Genomic DNA, 14,805 nt, shown 5'->3' on the forward strand with positions numbered 1-14,805 from the left:
TCCATGAGCTCATCCAGGGCCTTGTCCAGCGAGACATCATAGTCCTGTATCCGCTCCGTTAGATTGGGTTTTACTTCCTGTAACACACCAGGCATATGGGAAATGTAGTCAAAATGAAGTTGGTCTGGTAAATGCACAGGACTGTCTGGCTAAGGATGTGTAAACCTGCAACTACGGATGGTTAGGTGTGAGAAAAAGGGAGATGCTGCATATGAAAGTGTGAACAGGAGAGTTTGTGAGACAAAGCTTGTGTGCCGGAAAGAAGAGCTTGCGAGTGTGAAGGAGTGGGTGAAGAGTGAGAACAAGTGAGAAAAAGGCAGAGGAATGTGCCAGAGAGTGAGTGCTACATAAATAGATCACCTCATAGAGGATAAGGCTAGTTTCCTGCTGAAACCCTGCTCTCTCACACATGACTGGTAGAAGGTCTCCTGGTTATAGGGAGAAAAGAGCAACAGAAATGTGATACAAACATTAAGTTCAAGGCATTTTTTTTTTGTAATGTATGACAGTGTGTTATGCTTAAAATAGACTTGGACATTGCCACCACTTACTTATTTTGCAGGATATAGGTGTGTAGATATGTCCACAATAATTTAAGCTTCTGGTTTTGGGGTCATACATCTTCAAGAACAACATGACATCATCTAAAATAGGAAGAGATATAGACCTTGTTTCTACAAAAAGGTGGAAGCATATCAAAAGGAATTGCTTAAATTACCACCAATAGTGTTAAAATTAAAATACTAAACACAAAAATGAAAAACAACCTTGTAGGGCTACTCAAGTTACACAAAACTACTCCTCTATTGCATTAGTCAGTGCTTCAAAACAATGTTAACAATAACAGTCAAGTGATCATAACCTGTGAAGCAGCTTTTCTAGTATTTCAGATTGCAGTATGCCTCTACCAACACAGACTGAATGCAAAGTCAGTTCGAAACAAATAAAATCTTTGATAACTAAATGGAGGAATGATGTAGAAGTCCTGCTGCACTGCCATAAGTTTGAAACTGACAGACATTTTCACCTCTAAATCAAAACACAATTACCAAAATAAAGTGCCACGTGTGAAACGTAGCTGAAATGGACACTGAGCTAGATGAGGGTTTGAGACTTACGGTCTTTGTCGAACTTGGGTAATGTGGCCCCACTGGCCGCCATCTCTGGATCCACTGTCTCCAAAAATATTGTCCAGGGGTTCTCATTGTCGCTCAAGTCGATCATCTACAATGCAAACATGCACTTCCATAAAAAAAAAAAAAAATCCATCCAAGAGTGGAACACGTTCTCATGCACAGAGCGGTGTACGCATTCACGGGCACTAATGCTCATGTTCATAAAACAGGATATATAGACTTAGGGGGGTGGCCTCCAATAATGAGTGACTATGTGCACCAACAGATCTAGGGCTGGGCGATATGGCCTTAAAAAAAAAAAATCCCCGATTAAAAAAAAAAAAATCCGATTTAAGATTCAAATTGTTTCTCACCCTACTTAAAATCAATCTGCAGATGACAAAGAAATTGTTCAAAACAAGTTTTATTTTGTTTTGACTCATATACACACACACACACACACACACACACACACACACATTGTATACCATTATGATTATTCATGCCAATTTTGTGGAAATATAAATTGGTTTGAGTGTTTTCCCTACCAGTTTGGTTTTTTTTTGGGAGGGGGGGGGCATATATTCAACAACAAAACGGATGCGTGAGATAAAGCTGTTTTCACACATACAGGTAATTCACTTCTCGTTCCTCGCTAAAAGTTCAAATCATTTTAACGTTATTGCACAACCTTGCCCGTTTCCACCTGTTGCTGAGTAACGTACGTTAACATCCCATGGTCTCTTGAATGTAGCATACCTGTTGTAGCAAGCTCCGCCGTAGCGATAAAAAAACAAACGTCGAAGCGGTGCTCCGTGCTACAGAGCGGCGATTGCAAGTTGTTTAAGCCGCTACAGACCTCCGTCACAGCTCGGTCGTATCAGCAGCATTTAGTAGGTTTGTTGAGCCGCAATAGTGTTCCTCAACACCGCCTCTGATGCTCCGCAGGGTGCTCCTTCAGGTCAGCGGTAGCTGGTGGTTCAGTTATCTGAGAATAGGTGACTCTCAGCCGGGGACAGTGCACCGCGAGCTGCCGGTCATTTCGGCGGAGATTACGGTTAAGTAAGTAATGAAACTACTGGTTAAGAAAATTATTAATGTTAGTCCCTGTTGCTGCCATGTTGTTTGTGCATCTCTAGAGGTAGCAAACAAGCGGGGGGAGGGCTGAGCCCGTTCGGAGCTACGGAAGCCCAGAGGCGAGCGTCGGCGGATGTTAAGGAGAAAATTGATTTTCATTTAAACAAATAGACGTCAATTACACATTCGAGTTAATCGATAAATTTGATTTATCGCCCAGCCCTAAACAGATCTTTGGGTTACTTTAATAACCCTGGTTCTGTGTAGCATGATTGAGGCGTTATACTACTATTTCATCCAACTGGAGGTAAAACAGCAGACAAAAAGGTTTCCAAAAGTGTCCAAAAAGTATCAAAAACAAGACACAGGTTCGACCGGTTTTCCAGACTCAAACACTTACCGACTTGTTGCAGTCAGCCTCGTAGTCGAGCATGGCGGGTCGCTTCGTTCCATTGCTCCGGGCCTGCATGGGCCACAGCCTCATCTGGTCCTGTGGGAAACCCTGTGGCGAATCAATAGGAGAGTTTAATTTAATTTGCATTTAAAAAAAGCTGAATGGGTAAAACCATTTAGCCACATTCTGTGACCATTTATGAGTAAAACTTCAAACTAATATTTATTAAAATTTTCCCCACGTCACTTATCAACTGTTGATCCGTGGACGGGACAATTAGCGCAAGTGTGTATACATGTGTTTTTTTCTACACTGGTGACTGGCTGTCTAGCTTACACATTATAGACTAACAGGAAAAAGACAAGGACATAAAACATCCAGTATTTGACACAGTCTCATCTCTCACCATGGTCTGGGAGAGGGTCTGGACAAACTCTTGCAGCGTAGAGCTCTTCAGGACCTTGAAGACAGTGTACTTCACCTTCTCCTCATCATACATGTCATTGCCCTGATGACCACAGAATTGGTCCTCGGTTACAATCTGTCCAGAGGAGGAAGAACAGGTAGAAGAGTTAGCAGTCAGTAACTAAGGGCATATAATAGACTTTGCAGATATTTTTCTTAGTGACACATTGTCATACACAAAACAACTACTAGTGTGCATTCTTGTCTAGAATTGAACCACTGTAATCAGTTTAAACAATGTGAGACAGTGTGTCTTCCTATTGTTCCTCCTCTTGCATGTTAAGTGAAAATAAACATATTAGCCTTTTGTCATGACTTCATACTTGGCCAAATAATGGAGGCAGAGCAGCTGACATCTTTGAACAGGATAACCATTTCTTATCACATAACAGGCCCTTTCCTTATGGTCACTCACAGCTCTTCTCACCATCTCACCCACGCTGTGTCTGCCACAGCTCAGCTAGAGTGCAGACGTTCTTGCCTGCTGCTGATAGGTCGCTCTCAGTCAGAGAAAACAGCTGTTGGCTGCTTTACAGAGAGGTGTAGTTGGCCATTTTGTTGTCGACTTGGAGAACCCTCTATATGTTCCAATACAAAACTATTAGGGATGCACCGAAATGAAAATTCTTGGCCGAAACCGAAAAAGAGGAAACCAAGACTGAAAACCGAAACACCGAAAGAAATTATGCCAATTATTAGTACCATTGCATTTATGACTGTGTACTAACTTTAACATAATAGCGCATCAAAACAAATACTGCCATAGCCCATATGTTAACTGTAGAACTTTAACAACAACAAATGCACCAAGAATTGCTCAATTGCAGATGTGCAAAGTGGATAACAAATATTTAAACACTAGACAAGCCCATTCTAATTGAGGTAAAGTGGCAGGTTTTTCTTGACGAAGAGTAGCTTCTCTACTTTATCACAGTGAAGTCTGTTCCTGTTCTCATTGAGAACATGTGCTGCTGTTGCACTGAACAGTCGCTCGCTGTCAGTGCTTGTGCACGGAGCAGACAAGTAAAGTAGAACTGACGTAACAGCTGTTATATATGTTAACGTTTATTTTCAAGTTTTGTTTTGCGGGTCTTTTAAAGTTTACATGCTGTCTCAGCTAGCAGTTAGTTTAGCTAACAGCTAATTTGGCTAACGTTAGCTTAACTGTGGAGGCTGATGGCAGACCGCTACAATCAGCTAGTCAGCTACGGCAGCCCGCTATAAATCACTTCGCGGTCCGCCGAATTAGCTATTAGCTAAACTAACGTTAGCTGGAGGCTAGCGAGTGTCGTAAATCCTTGTACCACAGAACGGATCGTGCAGGTGGAACGGATCGGGTACTGACACACGTGCTGGTCGCGGTTTCTGTTTGCGTCATCACAACATTTCGGCCGTATTGTTTCGGTGATAAAAGTATTTCGGCCGAAAACCGAATTATTCGGCCAAATATTCGGTGCATCCCTAAAAACTGTCACATTAATAGGTTTTATTTTATAGGTTCCATTGTGTTCCATCATGGGCCTAATAATGGTAGTTTCCATTCAACTATGAAACATATCTTTCCACTTCTGCAAGTATTTTCATGTTAAAAGTCCATTAAAGCAGCACACTTTGCACCGTTTTATCACCTTTTATTAACTGCTAATATGGAATCCTTTCAGAAAAATATCTGATTAGATAGATTATACATAAGGATCTTGGTATGGTCATATCCACGGCAACACAAGATACATTAAGTCCCATCTCAATCCTAACTAACGCAGTTACACACCTTTGCAGACCTAATGTTACAAGCAGCACATCCCTCATATCACAGTATGCGGGACCAAAGCCTGCAAGGGCCCAATCTGCTGGTTTGGCACCAGTAGTGCTACACTGCTTTACATACTTGCACAGCACTTCCATCAATGTAAAGGACACTTCCAGGTTCCTATTGTACCTTCCAGTCTGTGGAACTTTAATAAAGCCAAAATGGCCAATGTATTCTCCTAACGCTTACTATTAGAACTAAGCGGCTTGCACTAGCGAACTCTGCAAAGCATCACAGCACCTAAGGCCACACCAGAAACATGTCTGATGCGGCGCTGCTGCTGCTAGCCTTGTCTGCACACATGTACTGTATGTTTCCCATTGACAAACTGCACTCAAGCAGTAGTATACTTCATAAATATATACTGATTTGATTACAGCAAAGAAAACGTCGGCAGTAATGACGGCAAAATAGGCTACAGAATATTTTGTTTCGACAATTGACATTGTATTGATATTAGGTGAAATATTTGAAAATCGGTTTTACTTTTTAATTTTAAAATTACATTTATATCAAAACCTAGAGACTTTGAAACATCAACATTTATTAATCATCATTTATTAATATGTATTTGTGTCAAAATGACAAACATCTTTTTGTATTCTATTTTGCCTGGAAATGCTTCCAACACGCTTGGAAGCGTTGAAAAATAGGCATCGGTCCAATTTCTAGCATGCACGCGTTTTCGACGCTGCTCAAGCCACGCTTGAGACGTGCGTGTCACGCAGGCAGTGTGCAAGCTCTAACCCGTTAATATGGGAGACGAAATAAAAAAACGGACACGCCACGCAGCTGACCCGCTCACGCCACGCAGCCAGTGTGAAGCCGGCCTAAGAGCACTTAAACAGAAGTCTTGGTTTCCTACCTGGACCTGCATGTAGAGGTGAGCCTCTTGGCGCTCCTTCCTCTTCTGTGCCTCCACCCTTTTCTCCTCCTGCAGACGCTCCACCAGCTGCTGGGGGATGTCCACGTCAGTCATTGGCTGGAGCACCTCGCCTGGGATACAAAGAGAGATGCAAGTGAGAATTATTGAGCAGACAGTAACAGTTTACTATAGGCATTAAGATAGTAAACTAAGGTTGCCATTGTGAAGTCACCAAATGACAATGTGGAAACAGAAATTACATTTCCCCACATATGTATGTAGGGTTGCACTTAAGGACAGACTAGCTGAGGCAGCTGAGGATAATCTTCCTCATAATAATGATAATCAGCTTTTGTTGAATACTATCCAGAAAGGCAGAAGGAGAGGGAGTAAGTCACTTACTGAGCTTGGACTCACGGATGTAGACCAACATGTATGCGTTGGTGCAGTGGCGCACTGAGAGGTCATCATCATGTCCACCATAGTTGTGCTCTATGGCCTCCTCCTTGGTGCACCGCGACACTACGTCATCATCAAACTTACACCACTGGAGAGGGAGAAAGAGTGATAGACAGGAGGAGGGGGAGGTGGTTGTGACAGGGATGGGTGCGGCCAAATGGAGAGATGAGGAGGAGAAGGGGGAAATGGGGGAAAGGGAAAAAGTAGCAATGAAGAAGATGGGAGAAAAAGAGAAAACCAGACAGCACTTAAGACAACCATTAATGTCCGGCTTTACAATCAACCCTAATACCAACAACATGCTGAAAACAAGCACTATTTCCCTGACCATTATATGTTATAATATCTATAAACTTCCGATTACATTCCCCCCATGACTACTACAGGGGTGCTCAACCAATTGACCTTGTTTATTAAATCATAAAATAAAAAGTACACTGCACTTCAATTTGTGCATGTGAGAGACAGGAGCTCGGTAGGTGATTGGGAGGGGCTAAAGCCAGGTTTATGGTCGTCGCGGTGTTCATTTCGTTTTGGAGATAAACGACAGCCACGTTAATAATTAGAGTAGATCAATGTAATGTTTGAATGTGTTTACTGCGGTTGCCAACTTCTTCCTATCTAGTACTTCCTGCTTACTCTCCGATTTCTTTGTTTGTAGGCCCCCTGGTGATTCGGAGAATACTGCAACGATTGATATGTTTAGAATAAATTGTCTCGGTGCATGTTCGTAGCGTGCGCTCCATCTACAGAGGCCCATGCACGGTTTTGGCTGAGTGAGTAGGTTTTAGATGTACTACTACTACTTGGGATATGCACATTTAACATTGCTTGTGAAGAAAAAAACAAACATACAAGGAAAGCTGGACTCCGTTATACTCCTGACAGGCAATATGTCTCCTACTACGTAGCTAATTCAAAGCTGACATTTGACATTAAGCAGTAAGAAGCCCTTCTGTCAAGTTGCTTATCTGACCATTAATTGTCAACTCTGAATCTGAGTGGGTAGCTCAGCAAACGCTTCACCTGGTTTTTAACACCTTTGGATATTTTTGGATTCATTTGTCAATAAAGAACTGGCAGCTACTATGGTAGCTCTGGTTCTGGTATCTATGTTTCCATCTATGTTTTAAAGGCCGAAGGCAGAGAAATGACAATGTTTAAGGGATACAATTTCATGTAAATAAGTAGATTTTATATATATATATATATATATATATATATATATATATATATATATATATATATATATATATATATATATATATATATATATATATATATATATATATATATATATTCTCAAATGTTGCACTGGTCATACAGAACGAAATATTCTGTAACATATTTTGCAGTCAATACTGCCGATGTTGTCTTGCTTTAATCAAATCAGTAGGCTATATATATAAAGGGTAGTAGGATAGGCTACGATAACAACGTGAGTGACGGTCCAACATCAGATAGGCTGTAGAGGCTCTTTACAGCTACACAGACAGCCCACTTACCCATTTTTCAGAGTTTGAATTTGTCGGCACTATGTCCCGAGATCAGCCCTCCCTGTACCTAGCAGTAGGAGCAGCGCCGCGTCAGACTCGCTTCTGGTGTGTAGGACACAGAAAAATCCACGCAGCTGAGACGCAACAGAAACGCCACGCTCGCGAGACGCGTGCAGTGTGTAACCGGCCTTAGTTCATCCAAAGTACTAAAAAGCTGGCAGTAATAATAGTGCAGAAACCCCAACCCTGCCCACAGAATTTTTGGTGTAAGGTGTATTAAAAAAGAAAAGAAATTGTCCTCACTATTGGTTCCTTGACACTGACTTTGCCGTCTCCCTTTGGGTTGAGATAGACGACATAGTGCCCGCCGTGGTTGTCCCCGCTGTGCACAAGCACGGCATGCAGGATGTAGTTGGCTGGGTCCTTGGAGTCTTGCTTCTGAAGGAACTCATCCAGGGGTAACTGATCCGGAAACTCAAACCTATAGAGGAGAGAGGAGAAGCAGAGAGGAGCGAATGAGGGTGTGAGAATAGACAAAGGGAATATGGAAAACAAGGATGAGAGAGGCATGAGGGAGAGATTGGAGAAGAAGATGGCAGGCAGGAGAAAATGAGACAGAATAAGGAGAGAAGGATGAGGCAGAAATAAATATATGAAGAATGAATTGGTAGGGGAAAGAAAAAAAAAAAAAGGATTGAAAATGATCAAATAAAGACAAGGAACAACATATTTATGCAAGAAAGAAAGACAGAGTTTAAGCTGTAATGATTAAAGTTCAACTGCGTCTGTGTATACATATACACAGCCCTCAGGGGTACAGGTGCCGGTGGCAGCGTCACAAGGATGACTCAGAGCTTAATGAGACGCTTCAGAGGAAAATTATTCTGGATGGCTGCGCATTTGTGTATTCTGAACGTGTCACATTATCCTGGCGGATTATTAAAACACCATTAGTTCCCCCAAAGCTTTACACAGAATGATACGGCCTACAGGAAACACTCAATGACTCACTTTCTCATCGTCTCAGTACAAAAGGTCAGGTCATGCTGTTAAGAGCGCTGGCTCGAGTGCAGTTTTTTTTTTTTTTTTTTTTAAATAGACTGCTCCATTAAAATATGTCAATATGGACAAGACCATCTCTAAACTATTATGTCTATCCACCGCCACTGGCCCATTGTGTAACAGGGAGAGATCTGAATCAAGCAGGGCAGTGTATGAGTTTGGAAAGTGAGGCCTGGTGTTTTTGTTTTTACCTGTCATTAATCTTGATGTTTTGGTCGGTCTGAGGGTCATACATGAACCTCATCAGCTGCAGGTGGAGGATTGGAGGGAAAGTAAGGAACTTCACTCCCTTCTCTGCTTCCTGTGATACAAACAAACCTGTCAGGCATCTGGTCAGGACATCCCATTGACACTCATTCTCCAACAACCCGTAACGTTTGCAGCATTAAGTAACTTATTTTAACCAGAATTTCTCATTGCCCCTGTAAAGCCACCAGGGTCCTGCTTTCGAGAATTAGCTACGAATTCAAATTGAGATATAGCAAAAGTAAATAAAACTTGATGTAAGCAAACTTACTACTAAAATAAACTGGAACATAAAGAAAGCACATCAATCATTTGAATCCAGTCACTGTGAATCCTCACCTGCAGGCCATGCTCTCCTGCGTCGTATTTGTTGTCTCCATCTAACTGTTCGGTTGCAACGTAATCTTTGAATGACTCGAAGACTGGAATTAAGCAGAAAGCACAGATGAGATCAAGAAAACACCACTGTTCCATTGTATGAGACAAGCCATGAAGTTGTGCTGATGTTGCTACTCACTGTTCTTCTTTCCTTTTATGCTAAGTTGGATGTCATAGTAGTCCTCTATCCGCTCTGACCGGTAGTCCACATGCTTACACTGGATATATGACTAGAGTAGAACAGACACACACGCACACACTGGTCAGGTTGTATGATAGAATTGGCAAAAATATTATTTCTAAGGAGGGTCACTTTTCGATTTAACTTCCTTTTATTCTTAAACTGACTTTGTTCCCGGCTACTTCCTGAGCTCAGTTAAGACAACTTCACATCATCAATGTGACAAACAACAAAATCTACAGCAGTATTTACATTAATGCACGCTGCACTCACATCACTATGCACTCTAACTTCAACAAATAAAACAGCATAATTTGTCTTTTAAAAATTGAAATTTAACTCAGAGTAGAGTGATTTATTTGCATCTGCACAAAATGTGGCCGTAATCAAGAGGACAAGTCAAACAAGAAGAGGTATAGAGAGAGAAAACCTACCACCATCTTTCCTCTGAAGAGCTTAGGGATGGTTCCCTCAACACAAGTGCCTTTCATTTTGTTCTCCACATTGTCCAGGAGCTGCAACCCACGCACACACAGTAAGTCAGTCATTATTCAGCATGCATACACGTACATGTCCACATTCTTTAAGAGTATGAGAGAACTCACCACTCTGCACAGCTCCTGTACATCGTGTTGCATGAAGCTATCTAGTGTTTCCCATCTTCACACAGAAAAAAAAGCAAACACAGCAAGGCAGTTAGATACAATACTCACAGATCAGGAAAGATGTGCGTCCGGTAACCATTTAAAATTCAACTAAAAATAATATTTAACACAGTCTCAAAGTGTCATCTGAACCAGCAATGGAAACTGACATCAAATCAGCAAACCAAATCACGGAACATCAGGTAACATCCTACAAAGTAGTGCAAAGATCTTCATGAGGTATCCCACTATGACCCCACCTTTAAAGTTTTGAGCGTCCCAATGTCAAAAGGAAAATACATAGAACAGGTTACAAATACAGCACTGAGCCAAAAACAAAACATTCTAGCCTCCATCTGTGTCACCTTAAGACAAAGGAAAGGTGAGCAGTCTTATAAAGAAAGTCTACACTACCCAAAGGACTTGGTGAGTTTCTTGGTGCCGACGGGCTTGTCGCTGTGTTGCAGCTCGTAGAAAACCCTCTGCAGTGCTAGCGGAACGCTCTTGGACGAGTCGTCTCCCTCTGTGGGCATCATGTACACCGCCTGGGAAGAGAGGCGGGAGGATTCTTTTAGACAATATGACTCTTACATGGAGGTTACTCGTTTCTACAGGTTTTGTTAAGGAAATTACTATATTTAAACTAGGGCTGAACGATTAATCGTTGTCAAATTGAAATCGAGATTTGAAAGAATGCGATTAGCTAATCGTGAGGACCGCTAATTATGAATAATGACAATATTTAGTTGAATGTTTGGTGTTAACATCTGGTTTAAAAAAAAAAAATGTATTCCTCTTTTTATATTTTATTGTTTTTTCATACGATAAATGCTGGAATAATGTTACATATCACAGGTTGTTTACAGAAATGTCCTATTTTCAGTGGAGGTTTCATTTATTTTGTATTACTTAACATGATGGTAGAAGGTGCAATATGTTGATGCTATTGAACTGAGGCATATCAGAAATGTCAGTTTACAGTAAAGTACTCATTTATTGGAATTTATTTTTTATTATAACTTTAGCTTTTGTGAAAAATGATCTGTGTTTGACCGTTCAATGTTCCATGCTTATTAAAAGAAAAACATTTATTGCTGGCCATTCATATCTATGTTCTCATCCTTGCATATGAATAAAGAGCCGTTTTGATGGTGTTTCATGTTATAATGCTCCATGACTTTGAGGTTTTATCTGTTACACATTGAAGTTGAGCTAAACTTTTCACAATATCGGGCAGAAAAATTGCAATTAAAATTTTTTTTCCCAAATCCTTCAGCCATAATTTAAACTTTGTTATTTTCATGACAAGTAAAATGCACATTTTAAGAGCTCCTGCTGTAAAAATAAAAAAAAATAGAAAAGCTGTGAAACCGCTCAAAGACTAATGTGAATTAAAGGGCCCCAGTAAAACCAGATGATAGTGGTAAAAGTGCTACAAGAAGAATCAGCAGCAGCTGTAGAGGAACACTAGATAGGTACTCATACTAACAGGAACAGCAGCAGCAAAGAAGTACCACACATGGAAGTTGTGAATTTTAGTATCCATTTCAATATTTAGCCTATATTTGAGATTGGCCTTTAATATTTGTGACATATGTCAACAAAATGCTGAACTGAAGCTCTAGTGCACACGTTTACACAATAAATACACATCTTTATCTGCTCGGCTTAAAATGTGCTTTAAGTGAAGTGACGAGTTTTTTAGGCTACAATATTTTTCGTCACATACAGCAAACATCTCCTCACTATCCGCTAGCTGACTGTCCCCTGAACACGCTTTAAAAAAATGCGGTCTCTGAAGACAGCTCAGGCTCCACAAACGGCGACAAAAACAAACTGTGCCAACCTGCCCCACGAACCATAACAAACAGTGTTCCAGCCAATAACCGACAAGGAGGAGCTGGTTGAGCCATGAATATGCATTGTGGAAGTAGCCTACGTGCTAACGCTGCTGCAGTGATGTTTTTGTTGCAGTTTGTGGAGCCTCGGCTGTCTACAGAGACCGCGTTTTTTTTCCCCAGTGTGTTCAGGGGACAGGCAGCTAGCGGATAGTGAGGAGATGTTTGCTCTATGTGACAAAAACAGTTGTAGCCTAAAAAACGCGTCACATCACTTAGAGTACCTTTAAGCCAATGCACTAAACCTAGACGTATAATACGCAATGTACCTCGTACAAAGAAAACCCAGACACATAAAGATAAAACCATACCCTTCGTAGCTGGTTGGTGAAGAAGAGTGTCTGTAGCAGGCTGTTCATGTAGCAGGTAGCTCCCTGGTTCTTTAGTCCTACATAGCCTGTGTGTTTCTTAGAGTCCCATCTGGTTACAGAGAGAAAGCTGATGTTATTATTATAATTCAATAAACCTGCGGAGAGAAAATGAAACCTGGGACCATTGTAGAAAACCCAACCCTGAGAGAAAAGACCCCAGAGAAAATTAGCCCTCCTGTTGTCCTCTGGTCAAATTTGACACGTTTTCAAAGTTTCTGTATCAGAAATATAGGTTACTTAAAACCAAAATTGCCTCAAAAATAACATGGATGGTTCCATACAATGCTTTTTCCAAGTAAAATGAAGGACTGGATCATTACTCTGAATTGAATTGTGGGGGTTTTATTCAACTTGATAGCATTTGAGAAGAAATTGAAATGGTTTCAAAACAGTTTCCTGACTAAACGTTGACATATACCAGTCTGGGATCCACTACCCATCCTCGGATTTTAATTCTTAGTCAAATAATTCATAATTTGTGCTTTTTTAAACTCAGAAAGTAGGTCTAAGTTAATATTAATGAGGTGTATTGACCATGAATTCCAGAAATAAGTTTAACACTAGTGGCAATAGGTTGGAATGAAGTTGGCTAAGATGATGTAACACAGAATGGGGTGATAATTTATACTTTACAGACAAAACAGAAGGAGGACAAGACAAGGGTTAAGAGCTACATACGCCACTCCATGCGGGGCATCTGCCTGGACATAGACTTCAAATGTGACTTTGTCATCATCAATAAAGCCCCTCTCTGGATCAGTCACATCCTGAAACACAACACCACCAAAACAGTTAGTATCAATAGGAAAAGCATTAACTTATATATATATTTTTTACCTCTATTTATGATTAAGATGTCCAAATAGACAATGAGCAAATAGCATTATGCTGCACAAAAATTAAACTGCTCTGCTAGTACAGCCTCTTCTTTCCACCCAGTCAACAAATAACTATAATAAATATAAATAATAAATATGGTGTTTATGCTAGAGTTTCCTATGTGTGCCGTCTCTACCAGCGTCTTCCTTTGGCGGCTCTCGTCCTACCTGGAAAAACACATCTGAATATTCATATTAATCTGCCATCGATTACCATCAGTTTCTGTACTTACACTCCAGGACATGAAGTTGGAGAAGCCCCAATCATTCTCCTTGTGGAAGAACAGATGACTGATCCTGCGGCTAAAAGACTTCTCGTCGTCTTTGTAGTTGATGATCTTCAGCATGGCCTGTGCGTGGCACGACCATGACCTGAAACAGAATGCAAAAATCTTTTAAAGACTGGGAGACAGGAGATTTAAAAAATTATAATAATTTTACCATTTTATTATTTACAACCATACTGGCCTATGTATCCCATGATGTGTATTTTTGATACAGATCTAGTTGCAGATTTAACCCATTTTGATATTTAGGAATTCTGCAGGTGTGGTGGAAGAATCAGCCGTGAAGTGAGTCTGAGTTGTGAGTTGTGTCTTGGACACAATTCAGCAATCCATGAAGCAGCCATTACATTTTTAAATAATGAAGATTTAATATTGTTAAGACAATAGACCAACCATGTTGTTAGTGAATTGTGACTAAGTAACAAAACAAACAACCAAAGGAAGCAAGTTTACATAGTAACCAATTATATGATCAAAAAGCATTAAACAAATAAGGGGAAGGACAAGGTGATAGAGCCTCAACAGCTAACTTTACGGCATTTCATGTTCCTTGGTAGCTTTGAAAAATACATTTGGACTAAAAAGCCACCGAGGTATAAAAAGTACTTTTACTTGAATAGGAAGAAGAGGAGGGGGGGAGAGACAGAGAGAGAGAGAGAGAGAGAGAGAGAGAGAGAGCGAGAGAGAGAGAGAGATCTCAGAGGGTACTCTGAGTAAGGTCAATCAATAAAAAATTGGAAAGAATATGTCACAGCTGTGAACTTCCAAAGAGCAGGTCACCCTGCTTGCCAAGTTTGTAAAGGACACTACTGAGGGAAGACGCCAAGAGGCTTATGGCAATTTTGTGTGTGAGTGCCGTTTACCACGTGTGTGCATTGTTTGGAGCAATAACTCCACCTCCTCGTCTGTCAAGACAAAATTGTCAGCTTCGCCATGTTTTGGTTTTGCGCTACTAGGGAGAGAAGTAGAGGGAAGGTTCTACGCAGGCGCGCAGACTTGGTGGTGTTGTGTGGCAGTGCTTCACACTACCACCTAGCCGCCTGGTGTGCATACTGCATCAAATTTCACACACTTTAGCTTCACCATATGCATGCAGATTTCCCCCCCTCAAAACGCTTGTGTTAACACAGAATAAAAAGTGAGAACGCAACGCCATTTTTGCGTTTTCTCTTCAGATCT

General features: G+C 40.9%; 1 protein-coding gene across 4 annotated transcripts in view; it reads right to left on the reverse strand.

Annotated features, from left to right (window-relative positions):
- The window catches only part of usp7 (ubiquitin specific peptidase 7 (herpes virus-associated)), a 31,219-nt gene that overhangs the window by 9,465 nt on the left and 6,949 nt on the right, over positions 1-14,805 (reverse strand). For all 4 annotated transcript variants that reach the window (XM_028599216.1, XM_028599215.1, XM_028599218.1 and 1 more), the window contains exons 4-21: positions 13,573-13,711; positions 13,140-13,228; positions 12,402-12,510; positions 10,607-10,737; positions 10,154-10,208; positions 9,983-10,063; positions 9,507-9,597; positions 9,329-9,411; positions 8,935-9,044; positions 7,985-8,162; positions 6,129-6,273; positions 5,727-5,857; positions 2,993-3,127; positions 2,593-2,694; positions 1,119-1,224; positions 552-644; positions 361-428; positions 1-77 (exon numbers count right to left, since the gene is read on the reverse strand). The exon at positions 1-77 is cut by the window's left edge and continues 24 nt beyond it. In XM_028599216.1, coding sequence (XP_028455017.1) covers positions 1-77; positions 361-428; positions 552-644; positions 1,119-1,224; positions 2,593-2,694; positions 2,993-3,127; positions 5,727-5,857; positions 6,129-6,273; positions 7,985-8,162; positions 8,935-9,044; positions 9,329-9,411; positions 9,507-9,597; positions 9,983-10,063; positions 10,154-10,208; positions 10,607-10,737; positions 12,402-12,510; positions 13,140-13,228; positions 13,573-13,711 — 1,923 coding nt within the window. The remainder of the gene's footprint in view (positions 78-360; positions 429-551; positions 645-1,118; positions 1,225-2,592; positions 2,695-2,992; positions 3,128-5,726; positions 5,858-6,128; positions 6,274-7,984; positions 8,163-8,934; positions 9,045-9,328; positions 9,412-9,506; positions 9,598-9,982; positions 10,064-10,153; positions 10,209-10,606; positions 10,738-12,401; positions 12,511-13,139; positions 13,229-13,572; positions 13,712-14,805) is intronic.

This window comes from Perca flavescens, chromosome 15 (assembly GCF_004354835.1).
Source record: "Perca flavescens isolate YP-PL-M2 chromosome 15, PFLA_1.0, whole genome shotgun sequence".
Lineage (NCBI taxonomy): Eukaryota > Metazoa > Chordata > Actinopteri > Perciformes > Percidae > Perca > Perca flavescens.